General features: G+C 45.6%; 1 protein-coding gene across 3 annotated transcripts in view; it reads right to left on the reverse strand.

Moving 5' to 3' along the window:
* CNTFR (ciliary neurotrophic factor receptor) overlaps positions 1–25,947 on the reverse strand; it is an 883,959-nt gene that overhangs the window by 358,195 nt on the left and 499,817 nt on the right. For all 3 annotated transcript variants that reach the window (XM_078674690.1, XM_078674691.1, XM_078674692.1), the window contains one exon: positions 1,549–1,779. In XM_078674690.1, coding sequence (XP_078530816.1) covers positions 1,549–1,779 — 231 coding nt within the window. The remainder of the gene's footprint in view (positions 1–1,548; positions 1,780–25,947) is intronic.

Raw genomic sequence — 25,947 nt, forward strand, 5'->3', positions numbered from 1 at the left:
ATACTTCCTAGGAGGCCGGTAACTGCTGGCGAATTAAAAGGCCACTGATATTTTCAAGAATCACAAAGTGCATTCAGTCACTGACAGCAGATGCATACTCAATGGATCCCAGATGCATTCAGCGTGGGCTTAGCAGGAGGTCAGTTCCTATAGGAACCCTTTATACAGACTTGGGAGGACAACAGAAAGCACAGGTGAACTCTGCTAGGAAGACTGTGATTGGTCACCCTGCCATTGTCTAAAGACGTGCCTGGGTCACCTTTTTCACCTTTCTGACTCCAGCCCAATCGATGCTCCGTGGACATTCTCACTGTACGGAACCTTCCCACCTGCAGAACAATGACGTAAGAGGGAGACAGCCCTTACAACGCTGTCTTAACAATGGGAGGCCTTTAGCATGCATCCTTTACCACACGGTACCTTTACCATTCAATACCTTTACCACACTTGTCTTTACCACGAATATGCCTTTACCACGCATGCCTTTACAATGAAAGCCAGGTATATTTAAGGTAAGTGTGTGTGTGTTTATTGATATATATAGTAGTGTTAACTACAGTTCAGGCTCTTTGGGTGAAGATAATCCCTCCTGCTTATTTTGCATATTATTTTATTCTCTTAATGTCTCCGGTGTTTTTTTCTCAATGTTTGTCATTTCTGTTTTTAAATCCCTAATGGTATTTCTTTCTCAACTGATGCTGCTAGTTCCTCTGGCTTCTACTCTCTCTGTCTTGCAACTTTGGGTGCTTCTCTAAAGCAACTTGTTTGTCAACCAACTTTCATTACCAGCAAGCACTCTTTCTTTGTGCCTTGAAGCCCCTGGTCACACCGCACACCTTAATTCACTGAGTTCATCATAAGTTCCACTGTTGGTTTATTCCATGACTAAAACACTACAAGTTGGAAGTGCTTCAAATCAACACACCTTGTGGCACAGTCGCCGCAACATGTGAGCAGACAAAAAGGTGTGAGGATCTGCCATTTTGAAAGTAGTACTGGTAGGAAATGCGAACAGTTCAGGCCATCCACTGGCCCACAGATTAGACATCAGACTCAGGGCTACTCAGGAAGTACTCGTACACATACCAGAAAGATACATCATCAACATTTGTCTTTTTTACGTTTACACATATTAACATTATCTGGGCAAAGGTTTCACTTCATTAGTACCAGTTTGACACCCAAATCCAACAATAAGCAACAGAAAGGCAACCAGTCAACCTGTGCGATCACATTTTTCACAGCAATTTTAGTAACAATTGATCTCTTTGTGCTAGAAACAAAATGTTTTGTGTAAAAATCTACAGATTGTGCATCAGATGTTGCATTTTTTGGGGGTAAATGTGGCAAATCTATGATTATGCGGAAAATGTTGCAGCTGCAAAATCACATATTTCCATTGGCCCTGAGTATAGGTCATTACATAACAGATGGTATCACATCAAACAGAGGTGTGCAGTAGCAGGGGGGATGTTCTCTTTTCCCTGCAGATGGAAATGCCATACAATGAAGTGATATCAAAGAATTAATGCATGTTGTGTTACTCACATCCCATTTTGAGGGTGACCTGGTACCGGAGCTGCCACGTGGAGCTGTCGAAACAAGAGTAGATCCCGTTGTGCGACATGTCCGCGGCCCGGATCACGAGGCTGGACCCATTGAGATGGGACTTATCGATGTCGGTCCCATTGGCCGTCCAGGTCACTGCTGCATCCCAGTCCAAGGTCCCACACTTCATCGTGATGTCAGATCCTATCCTCTCATACTGCATGCGAGACTCTGAAACCAGAAGAGGATGATGGACACATCAGACAGCGTGATCACAAAAAGCAGAATATATCTTCTACAAGACTTTGTGACGATTTCTACCTCTTGTATCTGAGACGTTTATCCCTGAACTATTCTGGGCTCAGATCAAATGGTGACATTGTCACTGGTTTACGCAACAAGACATATTTTTACGCAAATGGATTCTGCATGAGTACATAGGCTTTTTCATCTGACCATTCATTCTGTTACCTTAAATATTTTATTCATCCTCCAGTGAATCCGTATGAACTATACATTCCTTTGGCGACCAGTCCATCTAAGTCAAGTGGAGTGGATTGGTCTTTAGAGCAAAGACTCTGTACCCAACACAAATATATACAAATAACCTTTCATCTTACAGCAAAACACAGTAAGATTGGGGTGCACAGATAAAACCGGTTGGACCAAATGTATAGCACAATTGATATAAGCATTGGATAATAGACCTAGTCATGACCAGTAGCAAGATTAATAAGAGCTCAATCATATCTGTACATTTGTAAAGACAGGGCAGGCAATTGTGTGCTTTTCTGACACATCGATAAGTATGGGAAAATATGTATAAATTACTCTCTAACAAATAGTACATATAATCCTTAATCACAAAATGTATTTAAAAACAATACACAGGTAAAAGACATTGATATGATTTTTTTTATCTGGCAGGTGCTTAACTTTCCAACAATTTAGCTTTCTGGCCAATATGCTTATTCGTTTAACCAGTGATACATTATGTCCACACATACAACCTTCCATTGGTAGAATAACCTGTTTATATAGGCTGTGGGTCCTTAAATCATCCATCCATCCACCCACCCACTCACCCACCCACCCATCCATCCATCCACGAAATATCTACATAATCATTCATTCCCGCATGTTTCTAGCTACCCATGCATATGTATACCCATGTATTCTTCCATCACTCTATAGTTATTCTTAAATTAGATGCAGCGCCCTCTTCAGGTGAATCACCGAATGTCTCTCTGTCTTTACACCGCACTTCCTGCAGCCTGCTGGCGACTTACACAGCAGCCTGGCAGACTCCTTCGTCTAGAGTTAAGTACTTTCACCTGAATGAAGCAAACATAATGTGAACAGAAACCAGATGTGCGGGCAAAGGAAGATAAGAACTGAGCTCTTTGCGCCCTAGAAAACAGACGCTACACATCTTTAATAACTAACAACTCGTGGGCTTTTAGCTATACTTCAATAAACCACTAATAAAATACATGACACAGATGTCATATTATACCAAATCAACAACAAAAAAGCTGCAGAATAACCATGCTTATGGGATCGAAATGGAGGCCAGTTTCTATGCAGAGTCTGTCCGTGAAAGGTCAGATGGCTGATGACGTCAGAAGGATGGCCAGCTCAGCACAGGTAGCTTGTACCAGAGGCTTCAGCGTTTTTTGCTCTCCTGGTGGCATTTGAATATTTACTTCCTCCCTGTACAGACACCTGACGTGGAACACTCACCAAGCATTGGTGTGTAGGTAACGTTCTGTACAGATTAGTAAGACTGAATGAAACGTCTAGCTTCTGGCTGGGCATGAGAACAAGAAGAGGATAACACAGAGGGACAAGGCCTCCGCCGGGAGACTCTTGACCACAGGCCTTGACCACTTTGTAAAATCAAACAAAAGAAAAACAAAAAGAGCTGAACAGGAAATCCATCGCTCTGATTCTACCACAGTGTGTGATAGTTGGCACATCACGCATTTTTCTATCTTTTTCAGCAAGGCAACTGTGGCACAATTGTGTGAGAAAAGCATCACAGATTATAACTCAATTTGCATGACAACCTTCTCTAATGTTGTAAGCATCTCACAAAGAAGCGTGCTACCCACTTGTAAAGCACTTTCTCACCTCAGCACCGTGTCATGCATAGAAAGAGCTATGCCAATACTAGGGGCGGCTCCTAAACTAGGGCGGAGGAGCGTCGCCCCACTGCTTTCTCGCAGTGTGAGAAGCAGAAGCATAAAATGGTAAAATTACCATTTTATGTTTCTGCTTCTCGCACTGCGATAAAGGAGAAGTGTTTGGTTGCGGGCGGTTGGGCGGGGCTGCTCTACGAGCAGAGCTGGGAAGGGGAGGAGTGGTGTGCCCACTCTTGCGTGAGCATGACTGCTTTGGTCGACCCTCTGGGGCCGCCCAAACCAGTCATGCGCACTCTGCACTTCCTCCATGCAGGCTGCAGTGCAGCCTGCATGGAAAAAATTGCCTCCCTATAGACGGCTGGCTGGGCGGTGTCCCCACCAATCACAACGCTTCCATTGCAGCGTTGTGATCTGCTTAGGTGACGGAAGGGAGGGTGCATTCTTCCTGCCAGGGGGCAGGAGAGCAGGAGCTGAGAAAATGTGGGACCTGGCCCAGCCGACGGATAGGTACGTTTTTTTCAAATTAATCATTACATCTACCCCTACTCCCCTCCCCGTGTGCCCACCCTACCCGCGACTAATGCCGAATGTGACTGAACAATACAATATAATGTAAATCAATCCATCCCATCCCATTGCACACCACACCATTCTATCCATGCACCCTAATTTTTATAACCCCCCATCTCCCACGTGCTTCACTTGTTCCCAAACCAGTCTGATTTGCATAGCCCACATACCTGTCTTTGAATCTCTCTGCAGTGTCATACGTAGCCTCCCTTTCCTCAAATGTCTCATTAACGTTGCCATGTGCCCTACAGCGGCCCTCAAGTGCCCGTGTACTGGTCTGCAACCCGGGCCTTTAGTGGGCCAGATCCTGCCGGTACTCAGCACTGGCAGTTCTAAAAAGTGGGTGCTGAGACGGGTCCCTATCGGGCTCTCGATTTTTTCCTCAGGGTGACAAAAATAAAATCTTACCTCTGCAGCAGTACCATCCTTAACTGCCTTTGATGTAACGTCAAAGAGACTCATTATAGTTCTTTCACAGTCTCAACATAGGAAACTTTAGACACGGCTACAGCAAATTACACCAAATTTGGGAGAAAGAAAGCTGTTGATCCAGAAAGCGCTATTTTTGTTAAATGGTGTATATCCGTTCAGTAGTTGCAGAGTTATTTAAAGGTTTTTCAGACATACAACTGGAGACTGGAGTTACAAGATGGCCGCGACGATTTGAGAACATGTTGATCAAAGGTTTGCGCCCTTCTTCTGTGTTTAGTTTCAACCACCATGATAAATTGTGTTTACTAACTGTGAGCAAGCGTCGTGAAAAAGGCTTTGCGCCGAAGCGTATAGACGCTATTTTATCGATTTTTGTGTCGTATGTTGAAATAAACCTCAAAAGACATCCAAGCTCCAAAGAGTGCATTTCCTTCTTTTTGTGATTTTTGAAATAAGTAATATATACTAAAGTATCTACATGCCCACCAATTACTGTGGCACCGGTCAGCTTGTCTTAATTTTGAGCGTTTTGGACTGAGCACATGTGATATACATACTTAGGACATGCATACTCTTAACGACTTTGGCATCATTGGCATTTGAATACTGTGTCACATGGGCGCACGGCTTATCACAGAATTACATCCTTGAAAAGGTCTAAGTGACATAACATGTGTGGGCTGCTCTTTCTCTTGAAGCTGTACCATAAAAACGGAGATTCTGGAGAAAATTAAACTATTCATAATAGACTTAGTGTGTGCTTCGGTACTTCTCTTCTGTAAACAATTATTACTAAGTAGCAAAGGTCAGATGCAGGTTTACCACATTAATGCAAATATTACTTGAGAAAAACACTTTTTGCTGCCTTACAAACTGCATGTGACAAGTACTTTAAACCTAGAAGCTACTCTGCTAATAGATATCTCGTGAGTGTGACTGTTCCTTTCCACAAAAACGTAACCCTTTGCGTCCTGGTTTTAGTTGAATACGTTTGTTAAAACAAATACACCTGAAAACATGCCAGGGCCTACACAATGAGTGCAGATGTGCAGAGTGTAATGTGCTATTGATTGCCATTGTTGAAGGAGGGAAGGCGCATCATGGTTCACTGAGAGATGCAGATTTGCTGTGACAAAAACCTCTTATTTTTGTACTTAATGCTGGAGATATCTGAATCTATCACTTCCCCCAGCTCCCCCCAGACTCTGAAGATTTACGGTCTATTCATTAGGTTTTTGTCATCTTTAGCCTTTTGTTACTTTCTTTTTAAGTCAGATTTCTGCATAGCACAATCATCACATTTAAGACTGAGGGCTAAAGGTGGGCAGAAATTCATGCGGTTCTCCTGAGCTGTTGCGCGTCAGTTGAGTGCGGGGCAGCGCGCGCATCAAAGCGGGTAACAGTTCCAAGAGCCGCTCCTGCAGCGCAGCATTTAACACTACCCGCTTTCTCTCAAGCATCCTGCAAATGCTTAGTCCTAAACCACAATGACCGTGCCGCACTCCCAAAACAATCATATGTCTACATTTGCGCGGGCTGCCTTTGCTGCGCTGCATGACACGAGAAATAACTCCTTATTGCAATTCATGAAAAACAAGTGCTTTTCTTCTCTGAGAGTCAGAGAATAAAATGAAAAAAGACCTCCCCACTTCCCCCAGTTATCAGTCTGCAAGACCCCGTAGGAACACTTAGGCACTAGGCCTTCACACACGTTAACAATGCCAGCCGTATAACAATGGGCAGGCAGTAGAGGTTTGCTTTCATTCTATTTCATCTGTGACTTCACAATAATAACACAGCATCATGTAATATTTAGTAACATAACGCGGTGTAATGTGCAATTATCCCTACTAACGTGTCCCGGCATGGAGACAGGACCGGAAATGGCAGCCGGGGAAGGATGCGCTCCAGGGAAAAGCGCTGCTGGACATTAAAATGTAATCCTAATGTATTTCTATATTGATTCAGCTAATACAGACGGCATACGTAATGGGCCGCCGGTGGCAGGGAGCGGGCCGTGTACGTAGTAAAAAGTTCATTGGACCACGTGCGGCGGCACCATTTTGACTCCAATGATGTATGTCAAAACAAGACCTCATATATACACAGTCGGGTCCTGGAACCAGGGCCGGCACTGGGCATTTGGCAGTGTGGGCAGATGCCCAGGAGTCAGCCCTCCAACTTGGGGTCCCGCATAGGGTGACCAGAATTTTAAAGCCAAAAGCCGGGACATTTAACAAACATTGAAGAAGGACTAACATTTTACTTCAAGCGAGCGGACAGAATGACAGCGCTCCTCAGCAGAAAATTACAGAACAGGCAGTCAGAATATACATAAAATGCAATTTTTTTAAACTCAGTAGCTTGCCAGTTAATTAAATTGCTTTCTTGCAATAACTGATAACTATCCCTACTTTGTAGAGATTGTTTACCATGTTAAAAAACAAAAGATGTCAACCAGCTGCACTACCGACTCTATTAGACCTTTGACGAGTTCATCCCTCTATCAACAACACACCAGAAACAATAAAACTAAATGTCATAAATAAATGATGAAATAAGAAAGATGATATCACAAATGGCTACAATACAATATCAATTAAAGAAATTCTTGCGAAAATCAGCCTGTTGCGGCACAACAAGTTCTACAAATCCTGCATCAAAAAAGCAAAGAGACTATTTAGAAAACCAGATGACCAACAACACTACACCCACCAAGAAACTCCAAGGGGTCCATACTGGATTCCACAACCTGTAATTCCCCACCACAAAGATTCTTGAGTTTCAAGATTTCTGAAACTCAAGTGTAGACCAATATGTGGCCAAAGCTACAACGGCAAAGCTTCATCTTGCAAACAAGACGCCACCACCCAGTATTCAGAAGCCCAGAGAAGAACTACATCAACGATCAAACATCTGACATTTGCTTTATTCAGATAACTCAGCCTCCGAATTCAAGAATCTGGTCATGGTTAGTGGATCTGTGGGGTTGTCATCAGAACCGTTCCACCACAAACTTTCAAGGATTGTCTTCTATCTACAGCCACTGCAATCTCAGAGATGAGCATCACCAACACCTCCCAATCACCAGCCACCTTCCTTCCCCTCAGATTTCAAGATATTTTTTAATATGACCAATTATCAATTCAATTTTACAGTTCTGTCCTGACAGACCAAACCAGCTACAGGCCAATCGTGAGTGTTCCATTCCTTAAAAAACTGATTGAAAATCAGCATCAAGTTAAGTCTACAACCTTCTTGATGGAAGCAACTAGCTCACAGATCAATAAGCTGTGTTTTGCTCTGAGGAAGGCATACAATTAATCTGGGATAGGCTTATGACCGCCATGGACATGAACATTATCACTGCAATTTGACCTGACTTTTCCCGTGCTCCCAACATATTTCCCCATGTCTTCGTCTAGATCATCTACAGGGACTTAGCTTCAAGTGAACCATTATTGGCCATGTGTCCTTGTCCCCTCTAATAGATCCAGCATCATCTTGCTCTTCTCCTTCATTTAAGTGATTTTCAGAATCAATCATTGTTCCAGTCCTTAAGGGTGAGTTGATAAACGTACACTGACAATGCTTAGATCATCCTAAAACTGGGAAAATCCAAGTGATCGTGACATATGAAGATTGGTCCACTGCTAAAGAGCCACCAACCAATCATATTGATCTTAATTCATTTAAAACAGAGATATCGGCGTGAAGATTGGAAGAAATACCATACTTCAACAGTCATGCCACAGGGACTTGGAGTGCCACCAAAAACATGGCCTTAAGGAAGAAGCATGGGAGAGATCACGCCTTCCAACCTATCCCATCTTCCCCATGTAAAACAAGTCACAAGTTGCACCTTCCATGCCACGCATATTTTAAGATTTCATTTTCTGAATTTAGAATTTCCACAGAAGCTCCTGACCTCCGCTTCCCTTGTTTGGTCCCACTTTGACTGTGCAGTTAGACTCTATTGATGGGTCTCACTCTTTTACAGTGATGGTTATTACAAATGCAGTATTTGCATCATGCCTACTGTTACCCATTGATCTACATATTAAGTTTGAACTTCCAAGACTCTGTGCAGTACCCATTTGACCATCAACGGCAAAGGCCAAGCTTTCATCAAATTAATATTTACAAACATGAAAACTCTACCCCGGCTTGGTACCATGGCTGATTGCCAGACTTGCAAAACTCACCAGTGAGACCTCTTTCTCCATGCAAGCAGCAAAGATCTTCTTTTCCATCAAATATAAGATAATTCAGAAAAAATTGTAATTCTAGAACACTCTCATGATCTATATTTTTCCCACCGTGATGGTACAGTTAGCAGACCTAAATAGCGTCCGCGACAAGGAGGTTGAAATAATGGCGTGCTAGGCTGACTCTGAAAGCCATTTACTAAGATTGTAGCATAATGCCTGGAGATAAAAGGCATCTTGAGCTGGTTCCCAATGGCTTCAGATTGCCATAAAAGGATTGAAACGTTGGAATGATGTCCCTGACAGATGCTGGACCAGCACGGCCATCATCCAGGCTTCAGCAAAATATTACTGTGCTCTGATTTGTGTTTCAGCCAGCTGTGCTGGCTACTTTACAAAATCTCTTTAAGGCTCACTTTGAAATGAACTGCTTTTGCAGCACCTTCAGGGTAAAGTATAATTGGCTATGTTTTTGATACTACCAGATGTTTGTGAATTTCTGCACCTAGGCAGCCTCCAGTGTGTTTGTGTCTAGGACAGGACAGGGCTTACACAGACCCATGCTTTCAAGGACTGGGGGAGAAGGTTTTTCACCACATGAAAAAAATAAGAATCAACACTTATTTCCTCTAACTAACATCCCGCAGATGGTCTACCTGCACATAATCTGCAGATATAAGGTTAGATAGAACAGCTTACCTTTGGAAACATGTGGTTTTAACAGAGTCCCAGTCATACTTGTATAGATTTTGTGAAAACTACAAATTAGTAAATCTATGAAAAACCTATGATGTGCCAACAACTCGTAGACGTACTCATTTTTAAGACGTTAGGCCATTAGATGTTTGACTTCACGTTGATACTGTGAGAGTCAGTCAAGTGGTTGTCTCGCCATCTTCCCGTTTGCCACTAGTGCCTACCCTGACTTCTCCTTACTAATCCATTAGACGAGCTTCTCTTTCATGTCCACACTGAAAGCACTTGGCACTCGCTGTGCGTTGATGGCGGTCTATGCCTACCTGAAGAGGCGAACCCAGTTCCAAAAACAATGGTGTCCACCTCATAGATCTTCCGAATGGTTGTCTTGTGATCTATCACTTGCCAAAATCACCTCCAAAGGACATTTGGAATACTGGAAAGAGGACATTGGATTTTGAACAAAAGAAACCGCTGTAAAGGATTTTACCACCAATCCAATAGTCCATGTTTACTGTACTTTTTTGGTACTTCAAAGTGTAGGAAACTGACAACCTGGATGGGTGCACTAGGAGTAGCACTGAGGTAAGGGGAGCAGCAGTGGCACCTGGCACTGCCCTTGCCACCGCTGTTCTCAGGGGTCATGAAGGCAGTGATGGAATATAAGATACATTAGAATATGCGACCCCTTTTCACTTTCTGTCTGTTTCCACCCTGTGCCCTTCCCATAACACCTCATCATCCAATAGGAGGCTGTTGATGGGTTACAGGTGAGACAGGGGACCAACCTGTAACGTCAACGGGGGTCAAACCCACAGCGGACTGTAAACGCAAACCAGCCCTGGCAATGAACTCGGACCTGGGGTGTGTGGGGGAGGGGGTACTGGTGAAAACACTGTTGCTGCTTTTGCTACAGGGGGGTCAATATTTCAGCGCTGCTGCAAAACTGGCCCACCGTAACAAATACGGCCCCCACTGGTCCAAAAACAGCCTTCACCCTTTCCGGGTGGTCAAACCCCACGTCAAGTATCTCCTACGACCCTCCCACGGCACTTTGGAATGCTACCCTAGATGTGGTTGTCCCAGACCCTGTCCACAGTCCATGCCATGTAGTTTGAGCTGTCCATAACTTTTACTTATATTTTACCCGATTATGACGTTGGGTTTTTAAAACAAAGTGAGATCAGTGTGGGCTGGGAGGGCACGAAGATGGCACATAGTACTTTTATACTGATATTATTATACTCAGGATTCATCTGTACCCATATTTCAGAAGTTTTTGAAAAGTCAAAGATGATTGTGTAGGGTATTATTCAATTAATGCACAGCAGCTGATAGCACCAGGCAATGTGCACACCTACAGCCGAGAAAGTGACCAGCTCTTTAGTAAAGCTCTCGGGTCTCCCCCGTCAGACCATGAATGCTGACACAATAATCGAACAGAGATCCACTCGGCCTTTTGGACGAACATCTCCAATCAGTGTTTATATGATTGAATGAATGAATGAATGAATGAATGAATGAAAGGAGTCTTTTACCGCGCAACTTAGCCCAAGGGCATCAAGGCGCTAAACAGGTCACCCAATCTGTAGTCCGCTAAAGTGTGCTATTACAGGTATGCCTCAGAGAAGAGCCAAGTTTTTAATGCTTTGCGAAACAGAGCAAGGGAAGATTGCCCTGCAAGTTCGGGGGAAGCGAGTTCCATAGCCTGGGTGCAACCGAGGAGAAAGCTCTACCTCCCCATGTCGCTCTTACAAATCTGGGGATCACAAGGAGATTTTTGTTAGAGGAGCGAAGACCTTGACTGGGGGAGTAGGAGTGAACGAGCGACCGAATCCCCCCTGAGCCGGTACCATAAAAAGCCCCATGGGCAAGACATAGAATCTTGAAAGAAATCCTAGACTGAATGGGAAGCCAGTGTATATACATATCCCTTGACTACAATGCATTCTAATGGCCAGTTGTTCGCTATAAGTATTTCCAAATACAGTAAGAGACATTTTGTAACTTCTTCTGTGGGCTGGGTTCATACATTCTGGGTTGGTCCAAGCCCTACAGGATCTTTATGATGTATCGGAGTCATACATCAACTTCTTTTCTGAGTTTGCTGCCTACCTCTTGAGCCTGGAAGCCCCCAAGATCAAGAAACACTACAACAGCACCCCTCACTGTTCAGCAGGAGGTATGAGGAAATAAGAGAGAAAACACAAAGGATGAAGCCCAGGCCAACGCCATCTCCAAGTTCTCAACAAGAGCCATGTGGACAGCAGGCAAAACTACAAGAGATTACATTTTGCACCAAAACCAGCAACTATTCACCCAGCAATAACCAATTTGAAGAAAGCAGGAGCCACAGGAGGGATCTTGGATCTAACAACTCTCACTGCTCCATCAGAACTCAGTAGATGACAGATAGAAGCAGCAAGAAAAGCACATTACAGACAGCGTCAACTCTTATTGCCTAACAAGAGCCAGGCTGGCAGAAAGCAATAGCCAAAAGAGAGGGATCTTAGAGACAGTAACACCTCTAATCTCTCAGCAAGAGCCAAGCTGGCAGAAGGCAGAAGCAGCAAAAGATTGATCTTAGCACTAACACCAGCTCTAACCACTCCATCAGAGCTGTGTGTGTGGCACACAGAACCCACAAGAGTTGCACCTTACAGACAGTGCAAGCCTAACCAGTCAACAGCCAAGCTGTTAGATGCAGAAACAGCAAGAGATACACCGCAGGGACAACGCCAACCCTAATCGCTCAACAGCAGCCAAACTGATAGAAGGGAGAAGCCACAAGAGATGAGTCTCAGAGACAGCACCACCAGTAATCGCTCAACAGCAGCCAAGCTAGTAACAGGCAGCAGCCACAAGAGACGAGTCTTGAAGATAGCACCACCTGTAATCGCTCAACAGCAGCCAGGCTGGTAGAAGGCAGAAGCGACAAGAGACAAGTCTTAGAGACAGCACCACCCCTAATCACTCAACAGCAGCCAAGCTGGTAGAAGGCAGAAGCCGCAAGAGATGTGTCTTGGAGACAGCACCACCTGTAATCACTCGACAGCAGCCAAGCTGATAGAAGGCAGAAGAGACAAGAGACGAGTCTTGGAGGTAGCACCACCCCTAATCACTCAACAGCAGCCAAGCTGGTAGAAGGCAGAAGCAACAAGAGACAAGTCTTAGAGACATCACCATCCCTAATCACTCAACAGCAGCCAAGCTGGTAGAAGGCAGAAGCAACAAGAGACAAGTCTTAGAGACAGCACCACCCCTAATCACTCAACAGCAGCCAAGCTGGTAGAAGGCAGAAGCAACAAGAGACAAGTCTTAGAGACAGCACCACCCCTAATCACTCAACAGCAGCCAAGCTGGTAGAAGGCAGAAGCGACAAGAGACGAGTCTTAGAAACAGCACCACCCCTAATCGCTCAACAGCAGCCAAACTCGTAGAAGGCAGAGGCGACAAGAGACGAGTCTAAGAGACAGCACCACCCCTAATCGCTCAACAGCAGCCAAACTCGTAGAAAACAGAAGCGACAAGAGATGAGTTTTAGAGACAGCACCACCTGTAATCGCTCAACAGCAGCCAAGCTGGGAGAAGGCAGAATCTACAAGAGACGAGCGTTAGAGACAGCACCACCCCTAATCACTCAACAGCAGCCAAACTCGTAGAAGGCAGAAGCGACAAGAGACGAGTCTTAGAGACAGCACCACCTCTAATCGCTCAACAGCAGCCAAACTCGTAGAAGGCAGAAGCGGCAAGAGATGAGTCTTAGAGACAGCACCACCCCTAATCGCTTAACAGCAACCAAACTTGTAGAAGGCAGAAGCGACAAGAGACGAGTCTTAGAGACAGCACCACCCCTAATCGCTCAACAGCAGGCAGGCTGGTAGAAGGCAGAAGTGACAAGAGACGAGTCTTAGAGACAGCGCCACCCCTAATCACTCAACAGCAACCAAACTCGTAGAAGGCAGAAGCGACAAGAGACGTGTCTTAGAGACAGCACCATCTGTAATTGCTCAACAGCAACCAAACTCGTAAAAGGCAGAAGCGACAAGAGACGAGTCTTAGAGACAGCACCACCCCTAATCGCTCAACAGCAGCCAAACTCGTAGAAGACAGAAGCCCTAAGAGGCGAGTCTTGGATACAGCACCACCCCTTATCGCTCAACAGCAACCAAACTCGTAGAAGGCAGAAGCGACAAGAGACGAGTCTTAGAGACAGCACCACCCGTAATCGCTCAACAGCAGCCAGGCTGGTAGAAGGCAAAAGCGACAAGAGATGAGTCTTAGAGACAGCACCTCCTGTAATCGCTCAACAGCAGCCTAGCTGGTAGAAGGAGAAGCGACAAGAGACGAGTCTTAGAGAAAGCACCACCCCTAATCGCTCAACAGCAGCCAGGCTGGTAGAAGGTAGAAGCGACAAGAGACGAGTCTTAGAGACAGCACGACCTGTAATCGCTCAACAGCAACCAAACTCATAGAAGGCAGAAGCGACAAGAGACGAGTCTTGGAGACAGCACCACCCCTAACCACTCAACAGCAGCCAAGCTGGTAGAAGGCAGAAGCCACAAGAGACAAGTCTTAGAGACAGCACCACCTGTAATCGTTAAACAGCAGCCAAACTCGTAGAAGGCAGAAGCGACAAGAGATGAGTCTTGGAGACAGCACCACCCCTAATCACTCAACAGCAGCCAAACTCGTAGACGGCAAAAGCGACAAGAGACGAGTCTTAGAGACAGCACCACCTGTAATCGCTCAACAGCAGCCAAGCTGGTAGAGGGCAGAAGCGACAAGAGACGTGTCTTGGAGACAGCACCACCCCTAATCACTCAACAGTAGCCAAGCTGGTAGAAGGCAGAAGCGATAAGAGATGAGTCTTAGAGACAGGTTCACCCCTAATTGCTCAACAGCAGCCAGGCTGGTAGAAGGTAGAAGACAAGAGACGAGTCTTAGAGACAGCACCACCCCTAACCACTCAACAGCAGCCAGGCTGGTAGAAGGCAGTAGCCACAAGAGACAAGTCTTAGAGACAGCACCACCTGTAATCGTTAAACAGCAGCCAAACTCGTAGAAGGCAGAAGCGACAAGAGACGAGTCTTGGAGACAGCACCACCCCTAATCGCTCAACAGCAGCCAAACTCGTAGACGGCAAAAGCGACAAAAGACGAGTCTTAGAGACAGCACCACCTGTAATCGCTCCACAGCAGCCAAGCTGGTAGAAGGCAGAAGCAACAAGAGACGAGTCTTGGAGACAGCACCACCCCTAATCACTCAACAGCAGCCACGCTGGTATAAGGCAGAAGCCACAAGAGACAAGTCTTAGAGACAGCACCACCTGTAATCGCTCAACAGCAGCCAAACTCGTAGAAGGCAGAAGCGACAAGAGACGAGTCTTGGAGACAGCACCACCCCTAATCACTCAAGAGCAGCCAAACTCGTAGACGGCAAAAGCGACAAGAGACGAGTCTTAGAGACAGCACCACCCCTAATCACTCAACAGCAGCCACGCTGGTATAAGGCAGAAGCCACAAGAGACAAGTCTTAGAGACAGCACCACCTGTAATCGCTCAACAGCAGCCAAGCTGGTAGAAGGCAGAAGCGACAAGAGACGAGTCTTAGAGACAGCACCACCCCTAATCGCTCAACAGCAGGCAGGCTGGTAGAAGGCAGAAGTGACAAGAGACGAGTCTTAGAGACAGCGCCACCCCTAATCACTCAACAGCAACCAAACTCGTAGAAGGCAGAAGCGACAAGAGATGAGTCTTGGAGACAGCACCACCCCTAATCACTCAACAGCAGCCAAACTCGTAGACGGCAAAAGCGACAAGAGACGAGTCTTAGAGACAGCACCACCTGTAATCGCTCAACAGCAGCCAAGCTGGTAGAGGGCAGAAGCGACAAGAGACGTGTCTTGGAGACAGCACCACCCCTAATCACTCAACAGCAGCCAAGCTGGTAGAAGGCAGAAGCGATAAGAGATGAGTCTTAGAGACAGGTTCACCCCTAATTGCTCAACAGCAGCCAGGCTGGTAGAAGGTAGAAGACAAGAGACGAGTCTTAGAGACAGCACCACCCCTAACCACTCAACAGCAGCCAGGCTGGTAGAAGGCAGAAGCCACAAGAGACAAGTCTTAGAGACAGCACCACCTGTAATCGTTAAACAGCAGCCAAACTCGTAGAAGGCAGAAGCGACAAGAGACGAGTCTTGGAGACAGCACCACCCCTAATCGCTCAACAGCAGCCAAACTCGTAGACGGCAAAAGCGACAAAAGACGAGTCTTAGAGACAGCACCACCTGTAATCGCTCCACAGCAGCCAAGCTGGTAGAAGGCAGAAGCAACAAGAGACGAGTCTTGGAGACAGCACCACCCCTAATCACTCAACAGCAGCCACGCTGGTATAAGGCAGAAGCCACAAGAGACAAGTCTTAGAGACAGCACCACCTGTAATCGCTCAACAGCAGCCAAACTCGTAGAAGGCAGAAGCGACAAGAGACGAGTCTTGGAGACAGCACCACCCCTAATCACTCAAGAGCAGCCAAACTCGTAGACGGCAAAAGCGACAAGAGACGAGTCTTAGAGACAGCACCACCCCTAATCACTCAACAGCAGCCACGCTGGTATAAGGCAGAAGCCACAAGAGACAAGTCTTAGAGGCAGCACCACCTGTAATCGCTCAACAGCAGCCAAGCTGGTAGAAGGCAGAAGCGACAAGAGACGAGTCTTGGAGACAGCACCACCCCTAATCGCTCAACAGCAGGCAGGCTGGTAGAAGGCAGAAGCGACAAGAGACGAGTCTTAGAGACAGCACCACCCCTAATCACTCAACAGCAGCCAAACTCGTAGAAGGCAGAAGCGGCAAGAGATGAGTCTTAGAGACAGCACCACCCCTAATCGCTTAACAGCAGCCAAACTCGTAGACGGCAAAAGCGACAAGAGACGAGTCTTAGAGACAGCACCACCTGTAATCGCTCAACAGCAGCCAAGCTGGTAGAGGGCAGAAGCGACAAGAGACGTGTCTTGGAGACAGCACCACCCCTAATCACTCAACAGCAGCCAAGCTGGTAGAAGGCAGAAGCGACAAGAGACGAGTCTTAGAGACAGCACCACCCCTAATCACTCAAGGCCAAAGCTACAAGAGATAGGGACAGCACCACCCCATATCTCTTAACAAAATCCAAGCTGGTAGCAGGCAGAAGCCACAAGAGACAGCACCACCCACAATCGCTCAACAAGAGCTTCTCCCAACAAGCCGCTGGGGAAGTATTTTAGCGCCATCTCCTCCCCCGACTGCTCAACAAGACCCGCACAGTCGCGCAGCTCAATGGCGTGCGGTTTATGGTGCGGTGTCTTCATCGCCTGTTTGCTCTCCAATGGGGGGCATTATTCACCACTTTAAGGCGCCCGTAAAAACAGGTTGTAAAACACAAATTTGCCAGCGGATCCAATTAAAAGGCAGAGAGAATAGGCGATAAAGCAAGGGTGCCCGTCTGTCAAGGGGTCGTTAATCAGCCCTGGCACGTGCACGGAGACCCCGGACTGACGCTCACACAAAGGACACGTGCGCGCTCGTCTCACGGCACGTCTGCCCCTTTATTTCATGCCAGTTGCAGACCTACATTCATTACAACGCGAACAATTTCATGGCTTTTTACAATCTTCACTTAACATAGTCTTTCGCGCTTTAAAACGGTGAAAATGCAGAAGAGGAGAGAGAAAGCCTTCAGCCTTCCCATTAAAGGGTGTGAACTGGAGCTCTCTCCCTTACTTTTCTATCCCAGGACCTCTGCTTCTATTTCTCTATCAAAGTGAAAGACATGATGGTGACTTTCATTCTCTCGGACAATCGCCAGTAACTTGTCCACTTGCAGCATAGAGTCTATGCACATGCACATCTATGTGGTCTTTAAAGATGTGTGTAGTGATCTTTATGACAGATGAGCTTTTACAAGGCCTCACAAGTGATGTGTGCGGTGGATGAGGCCTCACAAGTGATGTGTGCGGTGGATGAGGCCTCACAAGTGATGTGTGCGGTGGATGAAGCCTTACAAGTGATGTGTGCGGTGGATGAGGCCTCACAAGTGATGTGTGCGGTGGATGAAGCCTTACAAGTGATGTGTGTGGTGGATGAAGCCTTACAAGTGATGTGTGCGGTGGATGAGGCCTCACAAGTGATGTGTGCGGTGGATGAGGCCTCACAAGTGATGTGTGTGGTGGATGAAGCCTTACAAGTGATGAGTGCGGTGGATGAGGCCTCACAAGTGATGTGTGCGGTGGATGAGGCCTCACAAGTGATGTGTGCGGTGGATGAGGCCTCACAAGTGATGTGTGCGGTGGTGGATGAGGTCTCACATGTGATGTGTGCGGTGGATGAGGCCTCACAAGTGATGTGTGTGGTGGATGAGGCCTCACAAGTGATGTGTGCGGTGGATGAGGCCTCACAAGTGATGTGTGCGGTGGATGAGGCCTCACAAGTGATGTGTGCGGTGGATTAGGCCTCACAAGTGATGAGTGCGGTGGATGAGGCCTCACAAGTGATGTGTGCGGTGGATGAGGCCTCACAAGTGATGTGTGCGGTGGATGAGGCCTCACAAGTGATGTGTGCGGTGGATGAAGCCTTACAAGTGATGTGTGCGGTGGATGAGGCCTCACAAGTGATGTGTGCGGTGGATAAGGCCTCACAAGTGATGTGTGCGGTGGATGAAGCCTTACAAGTGATGTGTGCGGTGGATGAGGCCTCACAAGTGATGTGTGCGGTGGATGAGGCCTCACAAGTGATGTGTGCGGTGGATGAGGCCTCACAAGTGATGTGTGCGGTGGATGAGGCCTCACAAGTGATATGTGCGGTGGACGAAGATTTACAGGCAATGTGTGCGGTGGATGAGGGATTACACGTAACGTGTACGGTGGATGAGGCTCTGCAAGTGGTGTGTACAGGCGTTGAGGTTTTCCAAGGGATGTGTATTGTGGATGAAGCTTCACAAGTTACATGTATGGTGGATGAGGCCTCACAAGTGATGTGTTCAGAGGATAAAGTCTTAGACGAGATGTGTAGGGTCGAGAGGAGTTTCGAGTGACGTGTGCGGTGGATCATGATTCACAAGTGATGTGTATAGTTGAGAGGTCTTGTTAATGATGTGTCGAGAGGTATTTCAAGTGATGTGGACGGTAGATGAGGCCTTACCAGTGATGTGTCCTGTTGATAGACCTTTCAAATGACGTGGGTTGTGTGGTGAGGAGGTAGCAGAGCAGGAGATGAAACGGAGCATGTACAGAAGGAAAGAAGGAACTACAATAATGCAGACAGTGTTGGACTGACCTTCAGGCCAGTCAGGCAGTGCCTGAAGAGCTGTTCTGAGAGATCAGTGTGTGGGCTGTTTTTTAGCTGTTTGTGAGCTTGTTAAATGGGCTGTTTTTGTTGATTTTTCTTATATTACCACAAACATTGCCTGCAGCAAGTACAAATGTATAGTGTACCCTACACTGCTAACATCTATACAGCATATTTTTACTAGTTGTGCAAGTATGGGCCACTTTTTTAGCTATCTGCGTCACTGCGTCTCTTTTATTTTGGTGCCTGGGATTGTTTATCTGTCCCAATCCATCTCTGACGGCATATATTAAAGTAAGGTAGAGTAAGCAATTAATTTAATAATAAAAATGCAATTTGATATTCCTTGAGAAAAACAGTGGTCAGAGATTTCATACTAATTTTCACTTACGTTTGCAATAATGCATTTGAAAACAAACAAAAGCCTCTATTTAATTGCGAGGCAGCAGAGAACTTAGACCAGCCAACACTTGTTTTGCCGCCTCAAGGCTTGTTTTCTTTTTCAAGGCTAAGTTGGTATGTACATCAAAAATAGCATTGTTGGTCTCATATAAATTGTGGGTAAGCCGTATTAGTGTGTCCTTGTGGTCCTAATCATATCTTCAGGTAGTAGATATCCGTGCTTGTTTAATAGCAAAGTGATCTTCACAATACTTTTGAATGAGTGGTCAATATCTTTCATTAGGAGCAGTCCGTTCGGGCCCTGCGGTCCCGTCAAAAGTAAAGCTTTTGATTGAACCGCAACTAAGGAAAGATACTCGCTGCTGTTACAAAGGTGTAGCTGGTCGCAGGAGCACTTGTGATGGGAAGCTAAGGGAGGGTTTGACTGGCAGGCAGCTTCTCAATTCGTACCTGGGAAGGCTGTGGCATCACACTGACAAGGTGTCTGGGCGGTGTCTTTCAGGGCCGGACTGACCGTAGCAGGCACCGGCCAATCCCCCGGTGCGCCGCACGGGTGGGGGCCAGTTTTGGGTCCCAAGGGGGCGTTTTTGTTACAGGGCCATAGCTGCAAAATCGGCCCTGTAAAAAAACAGCCGAAAACCGGCCCTGGCAAAGAGCTCAGCGGCACCCCCACGCCCCCTGGGGGGGTGGGTGGTTAGCACTTTGCCGGGGCCGGTTTTGGTTCCCAGTCCGGCCCTGGTGTCTTTGGCTAACCCTCATTCTGCGACTAATCACAGCAAAACCAGTGGAGCTAGGAGTGACCGGCATGGAGAGCTGGCTGCGAGCTGCGCAGGGAATCTGGAAGGGCCGTCGTGCTGCAGCACGGATTCCCCTCTGGGGTAAACGAAGCAGAGGCAGCACAGGAGGGCTGCCCGCTCACTCGACTGATACGGGGAGCATCGCGTTACCGCCTATAGCAGCCGGAATAAGTGAAGTGAGACTCCCCAGAGTGGAGGACATATGGAGGTTCCGATCCGGGAGGCACAGTGGATAAACCTTTCATAATGACACATCTGAAGATTGCTACCCTTTCCAAAGACCTTCATAATGTTTTAGTTCACAACCTCATATTTTCAGAATTGCAACAATTTCAATTTTTAATCTTTATAACAAAAACATTGTTGTTACTCATGTATTTGGTAGTACTAACCAGCATTGGCAAAGCCAATAGGTTTGATTTGTTTTTGGCATATCTCTGCTATGTTATATGTCTGGATGCAATAACAAAAACCTTGTAGACAGGCAGGGGAATACTGATCAGGTAGCTTGCACAAGATTTAAATTGAAATTTTATAATCCACCCACTTTGTTACATAGGCCAGGTTTGATACCCAATCAGATGCTGGTTTGAGTGCAAACAGATGCGTTACTGTGTCATTATGAGGCCTATTATAGCTGAGCTGAGGGTGCAGTGCAATCCCGTCACACAAGTGCATAGAACAGCCTCTAAACGAGCTATCAAAAGGACAAATTATTTCTGGCTGGAGTTTAACATATGCTTAATCTTGGAGTTAAACTGCACTCTGGTGCCTAATTGTCTCTTGGCTGATTGAGGAATGTGTGTTAAAAGGCAGGGCTTTCATTAAGCTGCTTCAGCAGCCCTGAGAATCTGACGACGTTACAATTTATGGAGAATTACCTCACATTGGATCTCTGGAGTAAATTCCCAAATGGGCCATCCTGTCTCACCGCCCAGCAGATAGCATCGCCCGTCTTCATCCGGCGCCTGGAGCCGGGCCATGGACGTCCGTACGGTGGTTGGGCACTCGTTTGTTACAGTTGCTTTAACATTAGGTTCGATTTAATTGTCCTTAAGTGGAGTAATTATTAGTGTCTATTAAATGGAAAAGGTACTGCACCAGTGAGGCAGGCGGGAGGGCACACGTGCACATCGGTTACCTCTGCCCACAACTCTATCTGTGCATCTACTTGAGAGCACCTGGGTGGTCTGCTTGGGGCAACAGGGTACTCTGCTTGGGGCACAAGGGCGGTCTTCCCAGGGTACCAGAGTGGCCTACTTGGGAGCACCAGGATTGTCTGTTTGGGGCACCATGGTGGTCTGCTTGGGGCACCATGGATTCATTTCACACCTACCAGAGAGAGAGATTAGCTCAGTAGGTTGATGCTTGCTGAATTCTTTATGCCTCTTGATTGTGGTAGGTGTGAATCCTGGCAGGGTCGACTTAGCCTTTTATCATTTGTAGGCAGAGTCAATTTTGGATGTATGACGTTACAACGCATGCTTTTACCACGCATGTTGTTACAACGCGGTTTTTACAACGCAAACCTTTACAACGCATAGCGCTTTGGGGTGCTGGATAGTGAATAGTTTAATTTACTATTCCAACTCCAGTCCCCGTGGACACTAGGGAAGGTGTTGGATAGTAAATTAAATCTATTCCCTATCCTAGAGCGCCCCCCAGCGCAATGCGTTGTAATGGTTTTCGTTGTAAAACCTGCATTGTAAAAGCACTGCGTTGTAAAAGTTTCGTTGTAAAGGATGTTTCCCGTCAATTTTGTGTACCTGTCTAATTATTGCATTTGATGATTCGTTGTTGAAAGCGCACTCCCATGACTTTGAGGCAGCTTCAGGGCTGCATTAAGAGCCTAGAAGAAACCAACATGTACCCTCTTATTGTAAAGATGTGCAGCGGTCAGTGTGTTATGATCAAGGCAAATGTTCCATTTCACTTTGTGCCCCATTCCATATATTTATACATATATATATATATATATATATATATATATATATATATATATAGAGAGAGAGAGAGAGAGAGAGAGAAAAAGAGAGAGAGACACAAACAGACTGCCAGATAGACTAGACAGCCGGACGGATGGATAGATAGAGCCATAGAGCCAAAGCAACTTTGTGCCCCATTCCATATATATATATATATATATATATCATTCAATCTGGTCCAAGGTCAGGGCTTACGGGTGCTCTAGGGCGGTGCACGCGAGGCGCGGCAGGACCCGTCGCGTATAAATTATTCCGTTTGTCTCTTGGCAGAGACGTTTTTCCTCGTGCACTCCCTTGTGTCTAAAAATGTACCACACCAATGTTTGGTCGATTCTCAGGTTTATTTCTCTTCAAAAACCAGCAACCAGCAACACCTTACGCGTTTCGGTCTCCACAGAGACCTTGCTCACAGGTTCACAAAATCGACATTTTCTTACATTTAAATAACGTGAAAAAAAGAGGATTTACTCTTTGAATTATGTCACTTCCTGTTTTACACACAGGATTTCTGGGACATGTAGTTTTTAAAGAAACATTATTGTTCATGTACTAATTTTCTCCATATATATATATATATAGAGCACTTGAGACTAGATATATCCTTGAAATGGATAGTAAGGCTCCTAATGGTCTCAATTCCACTGAGGATATTTACACTTGCCTCTAGTTCTCTGACTATCTCCTTCCTTCTCTCCTAGTTGCACATAGGCTTCAACAATTATGTCCCTTATAAGTTTATTTGTAGTTGGCCAGGACAAACACACATGAAAGAAAGAACTTGGTTGTTTGATCCATATCCGTTAAGAAACTGTGTTCCATACTTGGAGGTATAGCTGGTTAAGAATATAAAAGCAAAACAACTAACTGAGCTAAAACATTTGTTTTTAATCACTTGTTTAATAATGCATTCTAAATCTACAACATATTAGGGGTTCTGCTTTGCAATAACCTTCGAAGTTGTAATGGCAATTTTTTACCAATGGGTTTTAAATGTGTCAGGCTTAGCACAAATTGCTAAAACATCAAACAGCGTATTTTTGCACATATATCCGAGCAATTGAGATAATGAATTGTATACATTAATTTATATCTTTTTAAAAACAGCAATCATTACTTGCATATTATGTAAATAGTTGTAAATATATGAAATATTGTGGATAAACATATAGTTATATTTTTCTATTATGATAGTATATTTTTATATGTAAATGATTGTTTAGTGTGTCGGATATTTATATATATATTTAAAACATTTAGCAAAGCAATGGCTGATGAAAAAAGATAAAATGTGTAGTCCAGCAGGAAATGCATTACGCTGTGTATGGCTGTAAGGACACTCCCCTGGTTTGAAATTGGTTAACCAATCAAATTGTTGTTTTTTGAATGCACTTGCACTTTAAATTTCACGTAACTCTGTCTGTGCGCCATGTGACCAAGGCCTCTGTGTAGGCTGAAACGTTATACTGCCGTGGCGTGCTGAGTAATAAAGTAACTCACTGCATCTGGGTCTTCCGTTTTTCCTTTGAAGTGATGGCTCTGGACTATGGGCGCGTCGTCTTGAGGGTAACGAATATGCAATATATATATATATATATATATAGAGAGAGAGAGAGAGAGAGAGAGAGAGAGAGAGAGAGAGAGAGAGAGAGAGAGAGAGAGAGAGAAAGAGAGAGAGAGACAAACAGACAGACAGATAGCCTAGACAGCCGGACGGATGGATGGATGGATAGATAGATAGAGCCATAGAGCCAAGGCAACTGAAGCCAAGGATAATTAAAATGGAAGCAACAATTACAACCTAATCTAATGAATAGGGAACAGTCACTTGAAGTCTTGCGACCACAGAATATTTGGACCACTAAACAAACTAAAGGCCGCCTTCAGTTCCACGTATTTGTGCAGAGGTGAGCTATATTAGAAACTAGATCCCACAGGGCTGAGCGAGTCATGTTCGTTATTGACCAGGCAAAGATTTGCAATGGACACTATTATCCAACTATTATCCAACTTCACCATGCCCCGTGCGGCACATCCTGCATCTGTAATTGGCTCACATGTATAGTACTGCATCATTTGCATAGTGCCTACTACCTCATGTGGGCCATTGAAGCACTTGCTGACATGGGCAGCATGCTACATCATGTTGCGTGAGTGGTTGGTTTGAAAGGCAATTTTTGTTCCAACAAGGCAAGTGTTTCTATGACTTGCTTCAGCGCCCCACATCGGGTTAGTAAGCACTATAGCAATGTTGTTATACAATACAATGCAATACAGCTGTATACCTGCCCTGCGAAGAGGTCTCACAGGAGAAGTCAGGACAGTGTGGGCACAAGAGAACTAAAATACTGGACAGCTTGGAATATACCATGCACCCTCCCATCACCTGTGGCAATACCACAGCAGGCAAAGTATCTGCCGCCATGGAGACAAACAGCATCATTGCTTCCAGTTTGTATGTTGCGGCTGTGCTTCCCTTATTACATGCTTTACAATTGACAGACATAACATTATTGTGCAGCACAGTCAACACAATAAGTGAAAGACCCCTACTTTGTTACTGCATGAATCCAAATTTCTCTCTTTTCTTTTTCTCCAAAGATGAAATTCTGTATCATTGGAACCTTGCAATTTGCTGACCAGAGTTTTAAGACGTGGTGCTTTTTCTCACTCCACTGGCTTTTTTCCTTCAAATTGAATCATGCAACTAAATCTTCACTCAAATATTATTATTACAATTAAAAGTGATTTGTAAAGTGCATGGCTACCTAGAAAGATTTCCCAGTGCTAGCCTCCTCACAGAACCAGAACAGAAGAACAACCAGGTTTTTAGCAGTTTTACCAAAGGCTGTGAGTGATTTGCAGGCGCTCAGCATCTGTGGTCAGGAGTTCCAGAGCTTCGGCCCCTGATAGGCGAAAGCCCGACCACCTTGACTGTTTTTCTTATCTCTCAGAACCACTACCAAATCCAGATGACATGAGCGGAGGGAGCGTTTGGGTGCATAACAAGACACAAGATGCCTCAGATTCAAGGGCCCTGTTTTGCAGAGGCACTTATGCATGGAGACTTGAGTTGGACTCAACGATCAATTGGCAAACAGTGAAGAGTGTACCATGCTGTCTGAGGAAGTGAATTTGGGTGTGTGAAGGAGGAGGCGTGCAGTCACATTTTGTGCAGTCTTGAGCCATTTAAGTAAACATTTTATAGCACCCAGATACAGAAGATTACTGTAGTAGAGTCCGGAAACCACCAGGCTCTAGACAAAAGTTGTTTGGCCTAGAATCGGGAGGCATACCAGAATTTCCTTATCCATTTAAGGATGCCGAAACACGTAGCTGCTACTTTTTTGATCTGGTGGCTGACTGAAAGCTTGTTGTCGACCCATACCCCCAGATTTTTAATCACGTGCGCTTCGTAGGGACCGGAGCCCATAGTCGATTGTCATAGATGAGAACACCCAAGGTGGGGATGGTTGCCCACCAGCAGAATCTCCGCCTTGTCCCCATTAAGTTTCAGTGAGGTGGTATTCATCAATGATGAGACTTGGGCAAGACAAATGTCAAGGGCTTCTGCGTTGGGTTTATCCTTAGAAGATATGGATACCACAATTTGGGTGTCATCTGCGTATGAAAACAATGTAAGCCGCTAGGATTCGACAATCTCTGCTAGAGGTCTTACGTAGAGATTAAAAAGAATTGGGCTAAGGATACAACCGTGCGGCACCCCAGATGCAAGATGGGGTGGTTTAGACCTGTGTTCGTGTAAGTGGACCTGAAAGTTGCGATTGTGCAGAAAGGAACTCAGTCAGGACAGAGCTGAGACCTCTACTGCCATTTCTTCTAG

This window comes from Lissotriton helveticus, chromosome 2_1 (assembly GCF_964261635.1).
Source record: "Lissotriton helveticus chromosome 2_1, aLisHel1.1, whole genome shotgun sequence".
NCBI lineage: Eukaryota > Metazoa > Chordata > Amphibia > Caudata > Salamandridae > Lissotriton > Lissotriton helveticus.